This window comes from Capricornis sumatraensis, chromosome 4 (assembly GCF_032405125.1).
Source record: "Capricornis sumatraensis isolate serow.1 chromosome 4, serow.2, whole genome shotgun sequence".
NCBI classification, from domain to species: Eukaryota; Metazoa; Chordata; class Mammalia; order Artiodactyla; family Bovidae; genus Capricornis; species Capricornis sumatraensis.
This window is the reverse complement of record NC_091072.1, coordinates 139131954-139145051: the sequence shown is the minus strand read 5'-3', so window position 1 is coordinate 139145051 and position 13098 is coordinate 139131954. Positions and strand designations below refer to the sequence as shown.

The window sequence follows — 13098 nt, the reverse complement described above, 5'->3', positions numbered from 1 at the left end:
AGTTTAAATACCAAATCAGAAAAAAGAATTCTGTAAAATAAATACTATTCAAAATATGAGGATAAACTGACAGAAACAGAAACATAGGTTAACAACAAGATACTATCAGGAGCAATATGTATTGAGTAGATAAAAACAGCGATAGAGTCTATTTTGAAAATACAGTAATTAGCAATATTGAATAAATAGATATAAATTGAGTTGTCATATTTTAAACCACATGTTATGCCTCCTTATCCAAGATCCAGAAGACATTTTCAAAACTGGTCATATATGAAATTTCAATAATTTCCAAAAAGAAGAAATTATAGAGCTCAAAAATTTCTAGCCCAAATTAATAACTAGAAATTAATATTGATAACTAAAACAAGAAAACATTACAACTATGGGTAAAATTTTAACCTCTTTAATAATTAGGTTAGGATGAGATGAAATAAAAGTAAAACTTTATTATTATGACAAATAATAAAATACACTATAACATTTCAAAAGTTTGATATTTGTCCAAAGCTGTAACAGAAATAAATCCAAAGTCATAACTTACACCTTTATTTTAAAAATAAAAAATCTAAAATGCACTGGGGATAACAGGTTTTGGAGAAGTGGTAAAAAATGATATTAAGGAAATTATAAGATAAAACATAATATAAGTAAAAGCCGTTTAAAGTTTTTAAAAAGATAAATTATTTTTGAAGATAACAATAAACAGATTTCTGAAAAATATCAGAAAAAAGATAACACAAAGTCAATGTGTTGATTCTAACATGAATGTGTTGACTTTAAAATGAAGTGGTCTCCCTGCCTATTCCTCCATTATCTTGGGAAGACACATGTAACTTAAGGTCCACTTCAGAGCTAGTTACAACAGCTAGGACATGGAAGAAACCTAGATGGCCATTGACAGATGAATGGATAAGGAAGTTGTGGTACCTATACACAATGGAATATTACTCAGCAACAAAAACAAACCCATTTGAGTCAGTTCTAACGAGGTCGATGGCCCTAGAGCTTGTTATACAGATAAGTCAGAAAGAGAAAGACAAATATCATATATTAATGCATATATATGGAATCTAGAAAGATGGTACTGACAACTTTACATACAGGGCAGCAAAGGAGACATAATAGACTTTTGGTCTCAGTGGGAGGAAAGTATTCTTGCCTTGAGAACCCCATGAACAGTATGAAAAGGCAAAAAGATATCACACTGAAAGATGAACTCCCCAGGTTGGTAGGTGCCCAATATGCTACTGTGAAAGAGTGGAGAAATAACTCCAGAAAGACTGAAGAGATGGAGCCAAAGCAAAAACAACACCCAGTTGTAGATATGACAGTGATGGAAGTAAAGTCTGATGCTGTAAAGAGCAGTATTGCATAGGAACCTGGAATGTTAGGTCCACAAATCAAGGCAAATTGGGAGGTCAAACAGGAGATGGCAAGAGTGAACGTTGACATTTTAGGAATCAGTGAACTAAAACGAACTGGAATGGGTGAATTTAACTCAGATGACCATTATATCTACTACTGTGGGCAGGAATCCCTTAGAAGAAGTGAAGTAGCCATCACAGTCAACAAGAGTCTGAAATGCAGTACTTGGATGCAAGCTCAAAAACGACAGAATGATCTCTGTTCATTTCCAAGGCAAACCATGCAATATCACAGTAATCCAAGTCTATGTCACGACCAGTAATGCTGAAGAAGCTAAAATTGAACGCCTCTATGAAGACCTACAAGACCTTCTAGAGCTAATGCCAAAAAAAGATGTCCTCTTCATTATAGGAGACTGGAATCCAAAAGTAGGAAATCAAGAGATACCTGGAGTAACAGGGAAATTTGGCCTCGGAATACAAAATGAAGCAGGTCAAAGACTAATAGAGTTTTGCTTAGAGAAAGCACTCGTCATAGCAAACACCCTCTTCCAACAACACAAGAGAAGACTCTACACGTGGACATCACCAGATGGTCAACAGGAAAATCAGATTGATTATATTCTTTGCAGCCAAAGATGGAGAAGCTCTATACAGTCAGCAAAAACAAGACCGGGAGCTGACTGTGGCTCAGATCATGAACTCCTTATTGCCAAATTCAGACTTAAATTGAAGAAAGTAGGGAAAACCACTAGATCATTCATATATGACCTAAATCAAATCCCTTACAATTATACAGTGGAAGTGACAAATAGATTCAAGGGATTAGATCTGATAATGTGCCTGAAAATCTATGGAGAGAGGTTCATGACATTATACAGGAGGCAGTGATCAAGATCATCCCCAAGGAAAACAAATGCAAAAAGGCAAAATGATTATCTGAGGAGCCCTTACAAATAGTTGGGGCTTCCCTGGTGGCTCAGAGGTTAAAGTGTCTACTTGCAATGCAGAAGACCTGGGTTCAATCCCTGGGTCGGGAAGATCCCCTGGAAAAGGAAATGGCAACCCACTCCAGTATTCGAGCCTGGAGAATCCCACGGACAGAGGAGCCTGGTGGGCTATAGTCCATGAAGTTGCAAAGAGTTGGACACGACTGAGCGACTTCACTTTCACTCTTTCACTTTACAAATAGCTGAGAAAAGAAGAGAAGCTAAAGGCAAAGGAGAAAAGGAAAGATATACCCATTTGAATGCACAGTTCCAAAGAATAACAAGGAGAAATCAGAAAGCTTTCCTCAGTGATCAGTGAAAAGAAATAGAGGAAAATAATAGACTGGGAAAGACAAGAGATCTCAAGAAATTGAGATAAGGAAACATTTCATGCAAAGATGGGCACAATTAAGGACAGAAAGGTATCGACCTAAAAGCAGCAGAAGATGTTAAGAAGAGGTGGCAAGAATACACAGAAGAACTATACAAAAAAGATCTTCCCAACCCAGATAATCATGATGGTATGATCACTCACCTAGAGCCAGACATCCTGGAATATGAAATCAAGTGGGCCTTACGAAGCATCACTATGAACAAAGCTAGTGGAGGTGATAGAGTTACAGTTAAGCTATTTCAAATCCTCAAAGATGATGCTGTGAAAAGTGCTGCACTCAACATGCCAGCAAATTTGGAAAACTCAGCAGTGGCCTCAGGACTGGAAAAGGTCAGTTTTCATTCCAATCCCAAAGAAAGGCAATGCCAAAGAATGCTCAAACTACCGAACAATTGCACTCATCTCACACGCTAGTAAAGTAATGCTCAAAATTCTTCAAGCCAGGCTTCAGCAATACGTGAACCATGAACTTCCAGATGTTCAAGCTGGTTTTAGAAAAGACAGAGGAACCAGAGATCAAATTGCCAACATCCGCTGGATCATGGAAAAAGCAAGAGAGTTCCAGAAAAACATCTATTTCTGCTTTGTTGACTATGCCAAAGCCTTTGACTGTATGGATCACAACATACTGTGGAAACTTCTTCAAGAGATGGGAATACCAGACCACCTGACATGTCTCTTGAGAAATCTGTATGCAGGTCAAGAAGCAACAGCTGGAACTGGACCTGGAACAACAGACTGGTTCCAAATAAGGAAAGGAGTACAACAAGGCTGTATATTGTTACCCTGTTTGTTTAACTTATATGAAGAGTACAACATGGGAAATGCTGAGCTGGAGGAAGCACAAGCTGGAATCAAGATTACTGGGAGAAGTATCAATAACCTCAGATATGCAGATGACACCACCCTTATGGCAGAAAGTAAAGCACTAAAGAGCCTCTTGATGAAAGTGAAAGAGGAGAGCGAAAAAGTTGGCTTAAAGCTCAACGTTCAAAAAACTAATATCATGGTATCCGGTCCCATCACTTCATGGGAAATAGATGGGGAAACAGTGGAAACAGTGGCTGACTTTATTTTTTGGGGCTCCAAAATCACTGCAGATGGTGACTGCAGCCATGAAATTAAAAGAGGCTTACTCCTAGGAAGGAAAGTTATGACCAAACTAGACAGTATATTAAAAAGCAGAGACACTACTTTGCCAACAAAGGTCCGTCTCATCAAGGCTATGGTTTTTTCAGTAGTCATGTATGGATGTGAGAGTTGGACTATAAAGAAAGCTGAGCGCCGAAGAATTGATGCTTTTGAACTGTGGTGTTGGAGAAGACTCTTGAGAGTCCCTTGGACTGCAAAGAGATCCAAGCAGTACATCCTAAAGGAAAACAGTCCTGAATATTCATCAGAAGGTCTGATGTTGAAACTGAAACTCCAATACTTTGGCCACCTGATGCGAAGAACTGACTCATTTGAAAAGACCTTGATGCTGGGAAAGACTGAAGGAGGGAGAAGGGGACAACAGAGGATGAGATGGTTGGATGGCATCACCGCCTGACATGAATTTCAGTAAATTCCGGGAGTTGGTGATGGACAGGGAGGCCTGGCATGCTGCAGTCCATGGGGTTGTGAAGAGTCAGACATAACTGAGCAACTGAAGTCAACTGATGGCTTATTTATCTCTGAATCTTCAAAAGTTAACAGATCTTGGGATAAAAGAGGTAAATGTTCAAACTAGAAGAGATCTAGTTTCTACAGGATCTAATTTCAACAGGACTTCATTCCACATTGCAAGAAAAGCATTTTGGAAGCGCTTTAAATTCTTTATTTAACAAATGTGTAATAATGCATTCTACATTTTCTGAAGTTAACTCCCGAAAATCTCAGTTGTAATTTCAGATAACTTGTGTTCTCAAACTATGTGACACCCTTTTGGTTTGGAAAATCATTTCTTCAGGACCGGATACTACCATGGGACTCAAACAGAAACAGACTTCTCATGTTCAAATAATTGGTATTATTTTATAAAGTACATAAAACATGAACAACAGTATGCTGTGCAACAAGGGAAAATTAAGTTCTATTCAGTTCAGTTCAGTCACTCGGTCATGTCCGACTCTTTGCGACCCCATGAATCGCAGCAGCCAGGCATCCCTGTCCATCACCATCTCCCGGAGTTCACTCAGACTCACGTCCATCGAGTCAGTGATGCCATCCAGCCATCTCATCCTCTGTCGTCCCCTTCTCCTCCTGCCCCCAATTCCTCCCAGCATCAGGGTCTTTTCCAGTGAGTCAACTCTTCACATGAGGTGGCCAAAGTACTGGAGTTTCAGCTTTATCATCAGTCCTTCCAAAGAACACCCAGGACTGATCTCCTTTAGAATGGACTGGTTGGATCTCCTTGCAGTCCAACGGACTCTCAAGGGCCTTCTCCAACACCACAGTTCAAAAGTTCTACTAGACAGGTTCAAAAAATATTGAGGCTACCATCAAAATTATAAACAAAAAATAATCCCAAGTAACTTAAATACTTAAGAAATAGATATTTTAAATTATCATATGAATACTTATTTTCATGCTCCACTGCAGTCCCACCTTCATCCTCAATAACCTGATTCACACTAAATTGGGCGTTTAATAGGTACATTAACTATCTACTCAAATTCACTCATTCACTCCCTCAACAAATATAAACATACTCAAGTGTGCCATACCCGGATGCTTCTATTTAAGTAACTTAGGGGTTTTCTTCACTTGAAGTAAAGAAAGTTGAGGTTCTGGAACCGTCTCACTGCCTAGAAATTTAATACATAACCAGCACCACAGATGCGTTTGAGTATGGAGAAGAAAGTACTAAGTGAAATGCCAGCAAATGGGGGCTGGGGGCTCCATGGAAGCGGCAGTGGCACAAAGGGGTTAAGAACCCGGCTGGCAAATCCTGATTCCAGTACTTTCCCCCTGTATCCGTTATCTCGTCTGTAAAATGGTAATTAATAATAAATAATTCATAGATTTGCTGGAGAATCGAATGCAAAAATGGAATACAATGTGTTCCAAAGTGGCTGATATTCATTAAACGGTATGATGCCAGCCTCTGCTATGGGAACAAGGAAAATGTTTTCCTGGCTAGAGTACATCTCGGATATACATGGCTTAAAATGAAATGTACATATATCACTGTCAAGGCTGGGAAACTACCCCACAGCCAATCCAGACAACCAGTCCAGGAAGCTAAGTGATTTCACGATGTCCAGACAAGCCAGAGCTAGGGGAGATTAGTCAAGGTGCATGAGATCACACTGCATTTTAGGGTTCTAAGCCCCTTCCCAATTTCCAACACACAGACAAGTTGGTGAGGAAGGACACAGCCAGAAGTCGAGCAAAGCCCTTAAAGGACTTCAGTTTCAGCCTCGTCCTTGCCGGCAGCACGCAGGCGGAGCCCGGTCTTCAGTTCCCGCCTTTGACCCCAGGAAGCGCCCGCAAACCGGCCCTCCTTACTCGGTCTCCCGGGCAGGACAAATGGGTAGGACTCCACGACTATACAGCTATCTCGCTACATCATTTTCACCGAACTCTTTAGACTACAACCAGCCGCCCCACTCCTTCCCGCAGCCCCGGGCCGGACGGTTCTGAACAGGACGGTCACTTAGAAAGCCAGGGTTTATCTCCTAGGTGAGACCGGGTCACAAGACCCTCTCTCTCCCGGGCAACAGTACTGCCTGCGCCCCGGCAGCGCTGCCGGCTAACTCCTGGATTCTCACGCCCCGGGGCTTGAGCACCGCCGCTGGGCAGTCGGGGGTTGGGATGCTCACCTGCTCGGCGCGACCACCTTTGTGCAGCTGACCCACGAGTAGCGCAGGGGCCGACGGTTTAGGCCCGGCCTTGCACTTCGCCCACAAGCGGCCGCCCTGCATTCCGCCTCGGAGTTGGATTACCTCTCACTCAAACAGTCCGTCAATATATAAAATATTAATGTTTGGCAGGACCCCTGGGCGCAATTCTAGGCCTGCACCTCGCGCTTTCCTATTGGACACTACAATAGGTCTCAGAGGTTGGGGCCGGCCCCATCGGTGAGAACCACTCCCTGATACCTCCCGTCCAATCGCAGGCAGAGAGCCGCACTTGCCTTATTTGCATACAAGTTACTCTACATAAGCTCAGATCCCGAGGCATTCGTTCCCAAAACACCTATTTCTAAGTTGACGATACCTGTTTGCCAAACGGAGTCCAAACTCAGCACTTCAGCGTCTGAAACAAAGGGGAAGATCACTTACTGCCCTGCGATGCATTTCCGAGGCTACGTCCCTAGCGCGGGCCCCGGGCCCCCCACTTCGAGCTTTGCTGCTCACACCTCCCCCAGCCTCAAGCCTAACCCCGAAACATCCGTCCGAACAACTGCAATCGTAAAGCTTCTGAAGCACCTATTAGCACAGTCACTAGGGAACATAAGCATTATCAACCCTTTTTTTGAGGTTTTGGTGGCCCTAAAAAGGGCCTTTTGGAATCTGATAAGCCGCAAGCACAGCTCAGCCACCGAAACCGTAGAGGGTGCGGCCCTGGCGTTTCAGTGCATACACCACATCCATGGCCGTGACCGTCTTGCGCTTGGCGTGTTCCGTGTACGTCACTGCATCGCGGATCACGTTTTCCAAGAACACTTTGAGCACTCCACGGGTCTCCTCGTAGATGAGCCCTGAGATGCGCTTGACACCACCACGGCGGGCAAGACGGCGAATTGCGGGCTTCGTAATGCCCTGGATGTTGTCCCGTAAGACCTTCCGGTGACGCTTCGCACCTCCTTTACCCAGCCCTTTCCCCCCTTTGCCCCTGCCAGACATTTTCAACACGAAACCAACCACAATCGCATAAAACAAGCTCGCAACAGTTCGGAGAACGAAGAACCTGGGCTAATATATCCTTATAGCGGACCTAGTTGAAAACCTCAAGATAGTGGGCGGAGCTAAGTCTTCAAGAGGTTTTTGTTTCGTTTTGTTTTTTTTAAAAATCCCTTCTCTACAAAATTTTTCGGTTGCTTAGTTGGGAAAAGTTTTTGTTATTTTTGCCGTGAAATTGAGGAAAGAGTCGGCAGGAATTATATTGCCGTTTCTCCATACTTAAAAAACGGTAGGCCAGATCCAGTGAGCGCTGGGTTTCCCTTGTCTCTTTCCTCCACCTCGTATGCCCCCGCCTATCTCTAGCGCGCGGGAATTCTAATTTTATAGTTTTCAAAGGAAACGCACACTTTTATAATACTATTCTTAGACTAATTTGAAACTCAGTAGGAACTGGGAATGCTTTGAGTGAGTGAATTCGCTCAGTTGTGTCCGACTCTTTGCTACCCCATGGACTGTAGCCTACCAGGCTCTTCCATCCATGGGATTTTCCAGGCAAGAATACTGGAGTGGGTTGCCATTTCCTTCTCCAGGGGATCTTCCCAGCCCAGGGATTGAACCCAGGTCACCCGCATTGTGGGCAGACGCTTCACCGTCTGAGCCACTACCCAAAGCAGTTGCTTTACACCTGTGGGTCTTTTAAAGTCATCAGTTGGGGTAGAGGAAATCTTTCAATCGTTTTCTCTTTTGTGGCCCCCTGCAGAAAAAATTAAAATCTTTTCCGAAGAAGTCTAACCTTACCCTTTCCTCCCCACCCCCACCGCCGACTTTTCTCTTGCAGCTGCTTCTGCACAATTTGCAGCTTTTACTGCTTCCTCCGTTCCCCACCCCCAGCCCAAGCACGGGGTTTTGATTCCCAGTCAAATGACAGTTTCTGTGATTAGCTAAAATAATGTAACGCTCTTATTTCATTAAAACTCGACGTTCTTGCGAAATAGTGGATGCCATGATCATGGCTTTAAATCAGGAGGTTCTCATTTCTTAAGAAATCCCTTGAGAAAAACGGAACTTTGAGTAGTGTCACCACTCTAGGAGACAGGACTGTTTTCCCAAAAGGCTCATACTGTGAAAAAAGGCAGCAGTATTTAAGTATGATTCATAACTCTTTCCCAGGACTTAACACCATGAGGAATGAATATTTTGGTAAATTGTGCTCCGTGTACCTAGTCCTGACGAATAAGCCTTTCCAGTAGGAAAGCTTTATGGCAAATATTTGCTTATTATGTACCTATCCTCACCCATCTCTGTAGCACAAAAAATATAGTGTTATTGTTGTTACAGCAGAAATAAAAGAACCCTCAGAACACTGGATGGCTGGGGGGTGGGGGTGGGGTGGGGAGTCCTAAATAGTCAAATTGAACAGCATGATTTTAATGCTTGATTCAAAAGAAGGAAAAGTTTGGCAGAGTCAGGATTCTTGTAATGGCAACAAAGGGGGTTTTTTTGTTGTTGTTGTTTTGTTTTGTTTTTAGTATTTACTAAAAAATCAAGCTTAGAACATTTTCAAGTTAGAGATCTCTTTTGCTTACAAGGATTTTTTTTCAGTGTCAATAATAATAAAGGTAATGTGTCAAAAATTGCGGGCATACTCAGCCCGAACTGCTAGAGGCATTTCTTGCTTGAGTGCTTAGTATTTGTTGACTAAGTTAACTAAGGAGTAACTCTCCTTCCTGATTTTTCTGTTTCTTACCACGGTTCCTTAATTTTTAAGACATTCTTTTCCTGAGAGCGACGGAGGAGGTTGAAACCTCAGAATCCGCTAAATTCAGCCAAACTCAATAAATTCAATGGAACCCCAACCGTGGAGCAAGCGGACCTAGGTATTTATATCAGCGGTTATGTAAATGAGGACTGAGCAGTTTGCTCTTTTGATTGGAGAAAGGTGGAGAAGGTGGTCCTTCTGCCAGCGTCCTAATTGGGAGCAGAGCCTGCCTGTCATTGGTCACCGGAGCCAAGGAAGCTGCTGAGCCCAATGGGAAGGCGCTGCCTAGTGTCAGCAAAGTGTTGGTAGAGGCAGTTCCGGTGTGGTACGTTGCATTTTTGTACTAGGAACCGGATCGCTGGGTTTTTTCCTCTCGCTGGAGTTTTAGGCGAGAGACAAATATGTCCGGTCGCGGAAAGCAGGGCGGCAAAGTGCGGGCAAAGGCCAAGTCCAGGTCCTCTCGCGCGGGCCTGCAGTTCCCAGTGGGCCGAGTCCACAGACTGCTGCGCAAGGGTAATTACGCGGAGCGAGTGGGCGCCGGGGCGCCGGTGTACCTGGCTGCGGTGTTGGAATACCTGACGGCGGAGATCCTGGAATTGGCTGGCAACGCCGCGCGGGACAACAAGAAGACCAGGATAATCCCTCGCCACCTGCAGCTCGCCATCCGCAACGACGAAGAGCTAAACAAGCTTCTGGGGAAAGTGACCATCGCTCAGGGCGGCGTCCTGCCCAACATCCAGGCCGTGCTGCTGCCCAAGAAGACGGAGAGTCAGAAGACGAAGAGCAAGTGACCCTGATGCCGCCACAGGGGAGCCGGCTTCCCAGCAAGGGCTCTCTCCAGAGTCGCCCCGCCCGCAGTGTTTTTGAATATGCTTGATGTTATGGAGAGCCGGAGCCATCTAGTGGGGAGGTGGGCGGCGAGACCAACTGGGTCGGGGGCCCAATAAAGTCGGTGAAAATCGTCTGGTCGAGAGAGCTGTGTAGTCGCGGGGCCCTGCCGGGAGACCCAGGGGCGACCGGGAGACCTTTGGAAGAGGTACTGGTGGGTCGGCTTGAGCCACTTTCTGGGCAGCTTTGTTCCGCAGCCACCCTCGAGGCGCTACGGGCGGATCAAGGGAGACCAGAAGGGACCCACTGGCGTGGAGGTGGGCAGAGTTGGGGGCTTTCCCTGCTCGCCCGGAGGCAGAGGCGACGCCGAGTAGGTGCAGATGAGGCTGGGCCAGTTGTTTTTACATCCGCCTCCCAAGGCCTGTGCTCCCTGTTAGGGCAGTTCCGGAACCAGTTCTAGGAAAGAGAGAGTGATGAAGATGTGGTCTTGGGAAGGAGGTTGTCTGTCCGGCCACACTTTTCAGAAGGGAGAATAACTTTGGATCTTGGAAGAGTAGCTTTGACGACACAGTGTCAATTTAACAGATTTTTCTGGGCCTGACAGCTGTTGTGTTTTCTTGTTTGGGGTGTCAGATATTTTTGTGTGCACGCTTATGTTCACATTTCTTTAAAATGAAGGAACCATCCAGTAATACGTGTAGTGCAGAAGCCTGAGTCATGAAGTTGGAAATTTGTTACTCTAACACTCCTGTTGTGTAATAGTGCAGCGCCTTAAGTCATGAGTTACCTATACTTGTGGAGCTTTTTAAATGACTTTCTCAAGTTTCTAGCTTCATAGTGGTCTTATCTCCACAATATCATATCCCTTTGGAAAGGTAATTGATTTGATTTTGCTTTATAACAACAAATCCCCCTCTTAAGGTCCCTTATGTTTTACCACTGGGCCTGACGTAATGACCTCATTCCAACAACACCTGTTGTGTTTGTGTTGCTTAATGGCACAGTAAGGCTTTCATAAATATGTGAAATGTGAGAAAAGACAAGGACAGATGGTATGGAGAGAAACATTTCTGCTCGGGAATTTACATTTAAAAGTTACACAGTAACAACCCTGGTCTGTCCTAGATTGACCCTTCCATTTCCCCCTTTTCTACAAGCTTCTTCTTGGCCTACAAAAAAGATCATTTATTTAGATTTCACATATTTGGATTCATCTTTTCCTTAAGTCAGAGTTGGTGTCGTTCTGGGGAAAAGAAAAGGAGATGTCTTCCACCATCAGTGGTAGTAGTTGGCCTGTTTTCTTGGCATGGACTTTTATTTCTTCCCCAGTATTTACTGAGAACCTCTCTACGCTATGCACAGTACTGCGTAATGGGTTGCTGCAGCCAGCACAGCAAGTAGGGATCGAAAGTGGTCAACTGCACAGTTTGGGAAAAAGAAACTAGAGACAGAGTTAAAGTTTTAAAAATAGGACCAGGGGACTCAAGACTTCTTGGGTCAAGAACCCTGTTCCTCAGAGCCACATCACTTTTATTTAGTGTCTTGGCAAGCAGAAAGTATCTGTTGTGCTACGATGAAGTCAGCCTCCTGTGTCCCCAGTCATGTCTCCCATTTTATTGATTACTTTAAACTATCTTTGTTATTTTCTTGTACAAGGGCTGTCACCTAGCTGGAGGTCATAGACCCGTGTATGCCTTGGGAAAACATCTTAGTGTGTGCACAAGCAGCGTTCTGAACTCGCGCTGACCCAGTGTTCCAAGGTCCACACTATGTTTTTCCTTAGCTTAGCAGGGCATGACAACCCCAGCTGATCAACCCGATGTACCTTTATTTAGGTTATGCTGCATTGCTATATTTTGCTTTTATTCTTTTCCCATGGTGATTTTCTCATGGCTTAGCCAGAGCAGTAGGTGGCTATTAACCCCTGCAGCAGGTGATGAGGATACCCTGGTCTATGAGACCAACTAAATTTCCACTCCTGAAGCTCACTTTTTTTTTCTGGGTAACTGAAAACTGGACAATAACCAAATAAGTGACCATCAAAGAAAGGATTCCCTTTCAGCTTCTGCTACTACTTGTGTCTCTATTGCTTGTGGAATGGATGTTGGGATTACTTCTCCCATGTGATCAAGTTTGAAGTATATACAAAGGTCAGGCCACACGTACCCCTTTTAGGAGGCAGATTATTGCCCCCTGTGTCCTAAAGAGAATAGACCCCAAGGGTACATACCTTGGGCAGTTTCCAAGACGTCCAACTGTTCATTCCACTTCCCGCCTCTTCAGACTTCCTTGTGTAAAATAGTCACAATAGCTATTTTGATGACCGAGATTGTTCCTTTATTCCATGCCAGCTATTGTTCAGTTCAGTCGGTCAGTCGTGTCCGACTCTTTGCAACCCCCATGAACCACAGCACACCAGGCCTCCCTGTCCATCACCCACTCCTGGAATCTACCCAAACCATGTCCATTGAGTCGGTGATGCCATCCAACCATCTCATCCTCTGTCGTCCCCTTCTCCTCCTGCCCTTAATCTTTCCCAGCATCAGGGTCTTTTCCAATGAGTCAGCTCTTCGCATCAGGTGGCCAAACTATTGGAGTTTCAGCTTCAACATCAGTCCTTCCAATGAACACCCAGGACTGATCTCCTTTAGGATGGACTGGTTGGATCTCCTAGCAGTCCAAGGGACTCTCAAGAGTCTTCTCCAACACCACACTTCAAAAGAATCAATTCTTCTGTGCTCAGCTTTCTTTATAATCCAACTCTCACATCCATACATGACCACTGGAAAAACCATAGCCTTAGCTAGATAGATCTTTGTTGGCAAAGTAATGTCTCTGCTTTTGAATATGCTGTCTAGGTTGGTCCTAACTTTCCTTCCAAGAAGTAAGCGTCTTAATTTCATGGCTGCAGTCACCATCTGCAGTGATTTTGGAG

At 44.3% G+C, this 13098-nt stretch overlaps 2 protein-coding genes across 3 annotated transcripts; one reads left to right on the top strand and one right to left on the bottom strand.

Moving 5' to 3' along the window:
* Positions 1-7267: 7267 nt before the first annotated feature.
* H4C16 (H4 histone 16) lies at positions 7268-7579 on the bottom strand. Its single transcript, XM_068971612.1, has one exon. It carries the CDS (start codon positions 7577-7579, stop codon positions 7268-7270), a length of 312 nt encoding a protein of 103 aa, XP_068827713.1.
* Positions 7580-9613: 2034 nt separating this feature from the next.
* On the top strand, positions 9614-10284 carry H2AJ (H2A.J histone). Of its 2 annotated transcripts, XM_068970662.1 has the most exons (2): positions 9614-9817; positions 9923-10284. In XM_068970662.1, exons 1-2 carry the CDS (start codon positions 9737-9739, stop codon positions 10124-10126), a joined length of 285 nt encoding a protein of 94 aa, XP_068826763.1. In that variant the 5' UTR covers positions 9614-9736; the 3' UTR covers positions 10127-10284. The 2 variants fall into 2 exon arrangements, with proteins under 2 accessions (XP_068826763.1, XP_068826762.1); XM_068970661.1 differs by having other exon boundaries at positions 9623-10284.
* Positions 10285-13098: the final 2814 nt, after the last annotated feature.